Source organism: Microcaecilia unicolor, chromosome 1 (genome assembly GCF_901765095.1).
Source record: "Microcaecilia unicolor chromosome 1, aMicUni1.1, whole genome shotgun sequence".
Classification (NCBI taxonomy): Eukaryota; Metazoa; Chordata; class Amphibia; order Gymnophiona; family Siphonopidae; genus Microcaecilia; species Microcaecilia unicolor.
In genome coordinates this window covers 706665510-706675989 of record NC_044031.1, presented here as the reverse complement: position 1 = coordinate 706675989, position 10480 = coordinate 706665510, and the positions used below count along the sequence as shown (strand labels likewise).

The following is a 10480-nucleotide window of genomic DNA, read 5'->3' as shown; positions in this document are numbered from 1 at the left end:
TCAACCACAAACCAACCTTTTAGGGAGGATAGTGTTCACAATGAGCTCATTTTATTATTGACCAGATAGAGATAAGAGTTTTCAGTTTTGGCACAGTATATGTCATCAGAAGAAAAAAATATAAGAAAACCAATGGACTGCATTAGGGGCTTATAGCTCATTTAGGTATGTTTAAACAAAATAGATCTACATGAAGCAAAATAGTTATTTTTTTATTTTGACTTATAAAACCACTTGCCCCTGATTATTGAAACATGTTCAAAACAGAATAATAGGGTAAATGTCTACAAAACAGAAGATGTGATTCCATGTGCCTCAATAAAAGGAGAGTTTAATTTTACTTCCATTTAATTTAAATATATTCCATCTTTATAACTCCAAGCTTCCCAAGGCAGATTACAACAACAGTTAAGACGAACCCATCAGGAAACAGGGATATCCTCACTGAAAGTTTTGCCATCTGTATTGTATAGAACAGTGTAGAACAATGAGCAAAGAGTTTATAACTGCTTTTGCTACCAGCTACAATAATGTTTTAAGCTGTTTTAGTGATATTCAATGTTTATTTCATGATATTTATATCTAGATATGGGAAGCTTTCAAATAAATAACAATAAAAAAAACTAAAAAGAAAACAAAATACAGTTTTCTTCTCAACCTAAGGCACGGCCTATCCAACTGAAACAACTTTAGACTTGTTACAGACGGACCATAGGCAGTCCTTTATTTCTAATAATCTTTGGCTATTGTTTGTTTTCAATAGCCTTTACTATCGTTTTGGGTGTAGTAAAACCGCGGCAAGCTCCGTCTACAGGCTTCAACTCTTACAGTGGACTAGAGAAGCTCACTTCGTCTCCTGCTTTATCCAACCTCCTTGCAATGGACTAGATAGGCTCACTTGGTTTCCTGTTTTATCCAAACTCCTTGGAATCTAACATGCTTTCCATTTCATATTTACACGTGATTGCATGGATACAGGCAGCCAACTTAATCCCTAAGCTCCGCCTACTGACTTCAGCTCTTACAGTGGACTAGATAGGCTCGTCTCCTGTTTTATCCAATCTCCTTGCAATGGACTAGATAGGCTCACGTCGTCTCCTGTTTCATCCGAAGTTCTTGGAATTCAACATGCTTTCCATGTCAATATTTACACGCGATTGCTTGGATACAGTCAAGCCCGGTAGAGCGCCAATAAGATCTCAGGTAGCTGGAAGTAATTTTGTCCAATCAGAAATAAGATAACTTCGAGGTGCATTAAGGTGAAGGGTCGGGACGCACCTTTGTTACCGGGGCAACAGAAAGAAAGCGGAGGAAGAAGTCGGCAGAGAGTGGATATAGGATCAACACCTAGTTTTCCTAATACCTTATAGCTTCTGCTCTTTTACCTGTATATTGTGTGCTGCGGGTGGCGGTTTTTAGACTTTCCTGTCAAGATGCTCGTGAGTTTTTTTTTCCAGTAATCTGTACAAATGGAAAGTATATTAATTTTAGGGCGCATATTTTGTGTTTGGAATGTTTGCAGGCTAATGTTTTGGTGAAAATTTAAAAATTACATTGTGTTTCATAAGCATTATAGAAGAGTTAATGAGATAGCTTAGTAAACTGCTAATTTTGAATCAAGATTGATATCATCTTCCAGTTTAAAAAAATCTGTTTCAGCTATGAATTATTTTATGTGAACTGTACTTTTAATATGCTTAACTGAGAAACAGGAAGGAAGAGAATGAAGTAAGCAAAATTGTAGCACTGTCAAAGTTACAGATCTAGAAATTTTAGGTGGGTCTTTTACAAAGTGGCTGTAAACCCAACACAGGTTTACCACTTGCTAATCTGGAACTACTGCCAGGCTACTGCAGCAGCTCTACTGTAGTTCCCACTCCCAGCATGCGCCACTTCCAGTGCTATAAAAATATTTTTGCAATACCGGTGTTCTCCATGGACAATGAGATCTTCTCCGAGGACAAGCAGGCTGCTTGTTCTCACGACTGGGTGACGTCCGCGGCAGCCCCCACCAACCGGAAATAAGCTTCGCGGGACGGTCAGCACGCAGGGCACGCCCACCGCGCATGCGCGGCCGTCTTCCCGCCCGTGCGCGACCGCTCCCGCCAGTTACTTTTTTTCCGCGACTGAGAGAGTTGTGTTTTCCCCTCTCTCTCGTTTCAGCCGCCGGATTTTTTCGACCGCGTTTACGCGGATCGTCGCTTTTGGCCTGTTCGGCCTCTTCTTCTTCTTCTTTTTCTTTCAAAAAAAAAAAAAAAAAAAAAAAAAAGAATTTTGCGCGTGTGGAGCACGCGCTCCTTCTTTTCCCTCGCTTTCTAGCGGGGACGCCTCGTTGCGGCCTAGTGGCCGCTCGGTCGGTTACAATTTTCGTGGTGTGATTTTAGCCACCATTGCCGACTTTGACTTCGCCGACGCGATTTTTCCGTCGATGTCCTCGAAGGTCCCGAGTGGATTTAAAAAGTGTGGTCGCTGCGGCCGGCCGATCTCGCAGACCGACACCCACGCTTGGTGCCTCCAGTGCCTCGGGCCGGAGCACAATCTCAAGTCGTGCGTTTTGTGTCTCGGTCTCCGGAAACGGATTCAGGTTGCGAGGCAAGTTCTGCGGGACCGTCTTTTTGGAACTTGCGCCGGCCCCTCGACGTCGACCTCGACGGCATCGGTATCGAAAACCGGTTCTTCGGTACCGGTATCGATGCCCGAGACATCGGCACCGATGGCAGCGACCCCAGGAGAACAGGTCCCGTCGGCCCGCCGGTCCGCCGGCGAGAGTGGGGTAGAGAGACCGCGTGGGCAGTCGGCCCCGGTCACTCCCTCAACTCGTGAGCCACGGGACCGAACCCTGTCGGACCCGGTACCCCGAGACCGAGGGGGATCGACCTCCTCCTCCTCCATGCCCTCCGGCACCGGTGACGTGCACCGGAAAAAAGACAAGAAGCGCCGTCACCGGGAGCCCTCGGTGCACCCTGAAGAGGAGTCGACGCCGAAGCGTCATCGCAGAGAGGAGAGATCTCCGTCGGTGGTGGAGGTACCGACGCGTCGGGGTTCCGGCACCTCGGTGCCGTCTCCTGGCCCCCAGCAGCTTCCGGCACCGATACCCTTACCGGCCCCACCGCCTTTCCCGGCAGCGGGCCTGGACGAGTGCCTCAGAGCCATCCTTCCGGGGATCCTGGAAGGGCTGATGCGCCAGGCTGTGCCGGCGCCGGGGGTGCTTGCGCCCTCGGCGCCGATGACTGTGGCGCCGGCGAGCTCTAGCCCGGCGCCGGGGCAGTCGACACCGCCGCCGCTTGCGGTGCCGGTCTCGACAGCCACGCAGGTGGAGTCCCCGTCGACGTCGATGGAGGGAGCTCCGTCCCCGCCGGCGCGGGAGTCCACCGCTCGACGACACCGAGACCTCGGTGCCTCGACGTCGAGCCGGGCCCGGTACCGGACTCAGCTACATGAGCTAATGTCCGATACCGAGGACGAGGACTCGTGGGGGGAAGAGGAGGACCCGAGATATTTCTCCTCCGAGGAGTCTACAGGCCTTCCCTCGGACCCCACGCCGTCACCGGAGAGGAAGCTCTCACCTCCTGAGAGTCTCTCCTTTGCCTCCTTTGTGCGGGATATGTCTATAAGCATTCCCTTTCCCGTGGTCTCTGTGGAAGAGCCGAGGGCCGAGATGCTCGAGGTCCTCGACTATCCATCACCACCTAGAGAGTCCTCCACGGTACCGCTGCACAATGTCCTGAAGGAGACGCTGCTCCGGAACTGGGTGCGACCACTAACTAATCCCACCATTCCCAAGAAAGCAGAGTCCCAGTACAGGATCCACTCTGACCCAGAGCTCATGCGGCCCCAGTTGCCCCATGACTCAGCGGTCGTGGATTCTGCTCTCAAGAGGGCACGGAGTTCGAGGGATACCGCCTCGGCGCCCCCGGGGCGGGAGTCTCGCACTCTGGACTCATTTGGGAGGAAGGCCTACCAATCCTCCATGCTCGTGACCCGCATCCAATCTTACCTGCTCTATATGAGCATCCACATGCGGACCAATGTGCAACAGCTGGCGGACCTGGTCGATAAGCTCCCGCCGGAGCAGTCCAGGCCTTATCAGGAGGTGGTCAGGCAGCTGAAGGCGTGCAGAAAGTTCCTGTCCAGGGGGATTTTTGACACCTGTGACGTGGCATCTCGTGCTGCGGCCCAAGGTATAGTGATGCGCAGGCTCTCATGGCTGCGTGCCTCTGACCTGGACAACCGCACCCAGCAGAGACTGGCTGACGTCCCTTGCCGGGGGGATAACATTTTCGGTGAGAAGGTCGAGCAGATGGTGGACCAACTGCATCAGCGGGAAACCGCTCTCGACAAGCTCTCCCACCGGGCGCCTTCAGCACCCGCCCCCACGGGTGGGCGTTTTTCCCGGGCACGGCAGGCTGCACCCTATTCTTTTGCAAAGCGTAGGTACAACCAGCCGGCCCGAAGGCCTCGTCAGGCACAGGGACAGCCCCAGCGCGCTCGTTCTCGTCAACAGCGTGCGCCTAAGCAGCCCCCTGCGCCTCCACAGCAAAAGCCGGGGACGGGCTTTTGACTGGATCCACGGGAACATAGCCGCCCTACAAGTGTCCGTACCGGACGATCTGCCGGTCGGAGGGAGGTTAAAATTTTTTCACCAAAGGTGGCCTCTCATAACCTCCGACCAGTGGGTTCTCCAAATAGTGCGGTGCGGATACGCCCTGAATTTGGCATCCCTGCCTCCAAATTGTCCTCCGGGAGCTCAGTCTTTCAGCTCCCATCACAAGCAGGTACTTGCAGAGGAACTCTCCGCCCTTCTCAGCGCCAATGCGGTCGAGCCCGTACCACCCGGGCAGGAAGGGCAGGGATTCTATTCCAGGTACTTCCTTGTGGAAAAGAAAACAGGGGGGATGCGTCCCATCCTAGACCTGAGAGGCCTGAACAAATTCCTGGTCAAAGAAAAGTTCAGGATGCTTTCCTTGGGCACCCTTCTGCCAATGATTCAGAAAAACGATTGGCTATGTTCCCTGGATTTAAAGGACGCATACACTCACATCCCGATACTGCCAGCTCACAGGCAGTATCTCAGATTCCGACTGGGCGCACGGCACTTTCAGTATTGTGTGCTGCCCTTTGGGCTCGCCTCTGCCCCACGAGTGTTTACCAAGTGCCTCGTGGTGGTAGCGGCCTATCTACGCAAGCTGGGAGTGCACGTGTTCCCATATCTCGACGATTGGCTGGTCAAGAACACCTCGGAGGCAGGAGCCCTCCGGTCCATGCAGTGCACTATCCAACTTCTGGAGCTGCTGGGGTTTGTGATAAATTACCCAAAGTCCCATCTCCAGCCAACTCAGTCTCTGGAATTCATAGGAGCGCTGCTGAATTCCCAGACAGCTCAGGCCTACCTTCCCGAAGCGAGGGCCACCAATCTCTTGACCCTGGCTTCGCAGACCAGAGCGTCTCAGCAGATCACAGCTCGGCAGATGTTGAGACTTCTGGGTCATATGGCCTCCACAGTTCATGTGACTCCCATGGCTCGTCTTCACATGAGATCTGCTCAATGGACCCTAGCTTCCCAGTGGTTCCAGGCCACCGGGAATCTAGAAGATGTCATCCGCCTCTCCACCAGTTGCCGCACTTCACTGCTCTGGTGGACCATCCGGACCAATTTGATCCTGGGACGCCCATTCCAAATTCCGCAGCCCACGAAAGTGCTGACGACGGATGCATCTCGCCTGGGGTGGGGAGCCCATGTCGATGGGCTCCACACTCAGGGTCTGTGGTCCCTCCAGGAAAAGGGTCTGCAGATCAACCTCCTGGAGCTCCGAGCGATCTGGAACGCACTGAAGGCTTTCAGAGATCGGCTGTCCTGTCAAATTATCCAAATTCGGACAGACAATCAGGTTGCAATGTATTACGTCAACAAGCAGGGGGGCACCGGATCTCGCCCCCTGTGCCAGGAGGCCGTCGGGATGTGGCGTTGGGCGTGTCGGTTCGGCAGGCTCCTCCAAGCCACGTACCTGGCAGGCGTAAACAACAGTCTGGCCGACAGACTGAGCAGAGTCATGCAACCGCACGAGTGGTCGCTCCATGCCAGAGTGGTACGCAAGATCTTCCGAGCGTGGGGCACCCCCTCGGTGGACCTTTTCGCCTCTCAGACCAACCACAAGCTGCCTCTGTTCTGTTCCAGACTTCAGGCACACGGCAGGCTAGCGTCGGATGCCTTTCTCCTCCATTGGGGGACCGGCCTCCTGTATGCTTATCCTCCCATACCTTTGGTGGGGAAGACCTTACTGAAGCTCAAGCAAGACCGCGGCACCATGATTCTGATCGCGCCCTTTTGGCCCCGTCAGATCTGGTTCCCTCTTCTTCTGGAGTTGTCCTCCGAAGAACCGTGGAGATTGGAGTGTTTTCCGACTCTCATTTCGCAGAACGACGGAGCGTTGCTGCACCCCAACCTTCAGTCTCTGGCTCTCACGGCCTGGATGTTGAGGGCGTAGACTTCACTGCGTTGGGTCTGTCTGAGGGTGTCTCCCGGGTCTTGCTTGCCTCTAGGAAGGATTCCACTAAAAAGAGTTACTTTTTCAAGTGGAGGAGGTTTGTCGTGTGGTGTGAGAGCATGGCCCTAGAACCTCGTTCTTGCCCTGCACAGAACCTGCTTGAATACCTTCTGCACTTTTCAGAGTCTGGCCTCAAGACCAACTCAGTAAGGAATCACCTTAGTGCGATTAGTGCTTACCATTATCGTGTGGAAGGAAAAGCCATCTCTGGAGAGCCTTTAGTCGTTCGATTCATGAGAGGCTTGCTTTTGTCAAAGCCCCCTATCAAGCCTCCTGTTGTGTCATGGGATCTCAACGTCGTCCTCACCCAGCTGATGAAACCTCCTTTTGAGCCACTGAATACCTGCCATCTGAAGTACTTGACCTGGAAGGTCATTTTCTTGGTGGCAGTTACTTCAGCTCGTAGGGTCAGTGAGCTTCAAGCCCTAGTAGCTCATGCTCCATATACCAAATTTCATCACAACAGAGTAGTGCTCCGCACCCACCCAAAGTTCCTGCCGAAGGTGGTGTCGGAGTTCCATCTTAACCAGTCAATTGTCTTGCCAACATTCTTCCCCAGGCCGCATACCCGCCCTGCTGAACGTCAGTTGCACACATTGGACTGCAAGAGAGCATTGGCCTTCTACTTGGAGCGGACACAGCCCAACAGACAGTCCGCCCAATTGTTTGTTTCTTTCGACCCTAACAGGCTAGGGGTCGCTGTCGGGAAACGCACCATCTCTAATTGGCTAGCAGATTGCATTTCCTTCACTTACGCCCAGGCTGGGCTGACTCTTGAGGGTCATGTCACGGCTCATAGTGTCAGAGCCATGGCAGCGTCAGTGGCCCACTTGAAGTCAGCCACTATTGAAGAGATCTGCAAGGCTGCGACGTGGTCATCTGTCCACACATTCACATCTCATTACTGCCTCCAGCAGGATACCCGACGCGACAGTCGGTTCGGGCAGTCGGTGCTGCAGAATCTGTTTGGGGTGTAAATCCAACTCCACCCTCCAGGACCCGAATTTATTCTGGTCAGGCTGCACTCTCAGTTAGTTGTTCTTCGTAGGTCAATTTCTGTTATACCCTCGCCGTTGCGAGGTTCAATTGACCTGGGTTCTTGTTTTGAGTGAGCCTGAGAGCTAGGGATACCCCAGTCGTGAGAACAAGCAGCCTGCTTGTCCTCGGAGAAAGGGTATGATACATACCTGTAGCAGTTGTTCTCCGAGGACAGCAGGCTGATTGTTCTCACCTTCCCTCCCTCCTCCCCTTTGGAGTTGTGTGTTTCATATTTTTTGCTAGTCATTCAACTGGCGGGAGCGGTCGCGCACGGGCGGGAAGACGGCCGCGCATGCGCGGTGGGCGTGCCCTGCGTGCTGACCGTCCCGCGAAGCTTATTTCCGGTTGGTGGGGGCTGCCGCGGACGTCACCCAGTCGTGAGAACAATCAGCCTGCTGTCCTCGGAGAACAACTGCTACAGGTATGTATCATACCCTATCTAGGGTTATCATATTTGTTTCCCCCCCCCCCCCCCCAAAAGAGGACACATGCCATGCCCCTGCTCCACCACACCCCACCACACTCCCTGTCACACCCCCTAAAGGTGTCCTATCCTCCCCTCCCCCCTTATTGTACTGCCCTGGTGGTCTAGTGATCTCCGGGGCGGGAAAGAGCCCCCTCTTTCCTGCCTGGAGCAACAGCAGACTGTCTCTTGCTGCCTCCGTTCTTGGCGCTGATTCAAAATGTCTGCTGAGAGTTCAAGCAGTGACCTTGCAAGACTTCTGCAGAAGTCTTGCAAGGCCGCCACTTCTTTGAAGGGGTGAACAAACATGGATAAAGGTGAGCCAGTCAATATTCTGTATCTGGATTTTCAAAAGGCGTTTGACAAACTATCTCATGAAAGACTCCAGAGGAAATTGGAGCGTCATGGGATAGCAGGTAGTGTACTATTGTGGATTAAAAACTGGTTAAAAGATAGAAAACAGAGAGTAGGGTTAAATGGTCAGTATTCTCAATGAGAAGGGTAGATAGTGGGGTTCCCCAGGGACTGTGCTGGGACCACTGCTTTTAAACATATTTATAAATGATGTAGAGATGGGAGTAACGAGTGAGGTAATTAAATTTGCTGACGACACAAAGTTCTTCAAAGTTGTTAAATCGCAAGAGGACTGTGAAAAATTACAAGAGGACCTTACGAGACTGGGAGACTGAGCGTCTAAATGGCAGATGACGTTTAATGTGAGGAAGTGCAAAGTGATGCATGTGGGCAGTGGCGTAGCTAGGGTAGTTGACACCCGGGGCTGGTCATTTTTTAACACCCTCCCCCCCACCCAAATCCAGTACTAGGCATACTGAGAATACAAAACACTCAGGACCTATAGAGCAATTCTACCATACCATAAGCAGTAATTTGTATGAGTCACACAAGGAAAAGGAAAGCATCTTAAACACTACAGTGAGCACTAGAACATCAATTCACCTATTGTAAAACGAAAACAGACAGATTAGTACAGATCGTCGATCCTGCACAGTCAATGCCAACCGAAAGCCATGTCTTTTTCACAAATACAGATACATCCTAATCCACTATAGAATAAGTAATCATAAACTTTCTATTTAGACAAAAATTAAACTGAACCCCCGATGCCAGACTCTGTATACAATGCAACACCACAGAAACAGAAAATCTCCCCTAGTACTGTGCAAAATATAAAGACAGCAGATGTAAATTTGAAAAAAACTAACAAATACCAATCACCACTTTACAAATTAACAAATAGAAATAAAACAAATACAGAAAATAAAATAATACCATTTTATTGGACTAATACATTTAGCTTCCAGAGGCCAAAATCTCCTTCCTCAGGTCAATACAGTATAGTGCTGTTACAGTATCCTATCCTGACCTGAGGAAGGGGGTTTTGTTCTCTGAAAGTTAAGTCAAATGTATTAAAAGTAGTCCAATAAAAAGATTACCTTATTTACATGTTCTATTTATAAACATTTATTAACACAGCTACAATACTATATCCTAAAGCAAAAAAATAAAAATATATATTTTATTTACAGTTTGTTGTCTCTGGTTTCTGCTTTCCTCATCTTCTTTTCACTGTCTTCCTTCCATCCAGCATCTGTCTTCGCTCTCTCTCTGCCATCCAGTGTCTGCCCTCTCTAATGTCCCTTCCATCTATTGTCTGCCCTCTCTCTCTGCCCCTTCCATCCACTGTCTGCCCTCTCTCTCCCTTCCATCCACCATCTGCCCCAGTCTGCCATCTCTCTCTCCCCCTTCCATCAACATCTGTCCTCTCTCTCTCCCTTCCATCCACCATCTGCCCCAGTCTGCCATCTCTCTCTCCCCCTTCCATCAACATCTGCCCTCTCTCTCTACCTTCCATACACATCTGCCCTCTATCTCTGCCCCTTCCATCCACCATTGCCCCAGTCTGCCCTCTTTCTCTCTTTCCCTTCCACCCACCATCTGCCCTTTCTCTCTGCCCCTTCAGTCCGTCTGCCCTCCCTCTTCCATCCATCCAAGGTCTGCCCTCCCTCACGCTCCCCCCTTCCATCCAGGCTCGCTGCCCCCTCTTTTTAGCCCCCAGTTCCAGTACTAGCCCCCTTATCCCAACTACCCTCCTTTTCAGCCCCAAGTTCCAGCCCCCTTCGTCCACCACATGCCTTGTATCCCCCCTTTTCAGCCCCAGACCCATTCTCCCACCTGCCCCAGGCACGGACCCATTTTCCCTCCTGCCCCCTTGTCAGACCCCAGTTCTAGCTTCAGACCCCTTCTCCCCTCTGAGCACCCCTCTGTGCTCCCCCACCCTCCCCAATCCCCTTCTCCCCTCTGAGCACCCTTCTAAGCTCCCTCACCCTCCCCAATCCCCTTCTCTGAGCACCCCTCTGAGCTCCCCCACCCCTCCCCAATCCCCTTCTCCCCTCTGAGCACCCCTCTGAGCTCC

General features: G+C 51.6%; 1 protein-coding gene across 2 annotated transcripts in view; it reads left to right on the top strand.

Annotated features, from left to right (window-relative positions):
- The first annotated feature begins 1301 nt into the window (after window positions 1-1301).
- The window catches only part of TEX9 (testis expressed 9), a 180467-nt gene continuing 171288 nt past the window's right edge, over window positions 1302-10480 (top strand). For both annotated transcript variants that reach the window (XM_030189045.1, XM_030189039.1), the window contains exon 1: window positions 1302-1439. Coding sequence is in view for 1 of the 2 variants with exons in the window: in XM_030189039.1 (XP_030044899.1) it covers window positions 1434-1439 (6 nt within the window). In the remaining variant the exon portion in view is untranslated. The remainder of the gene's footprint in view (window positions 1440-10480) is intronic.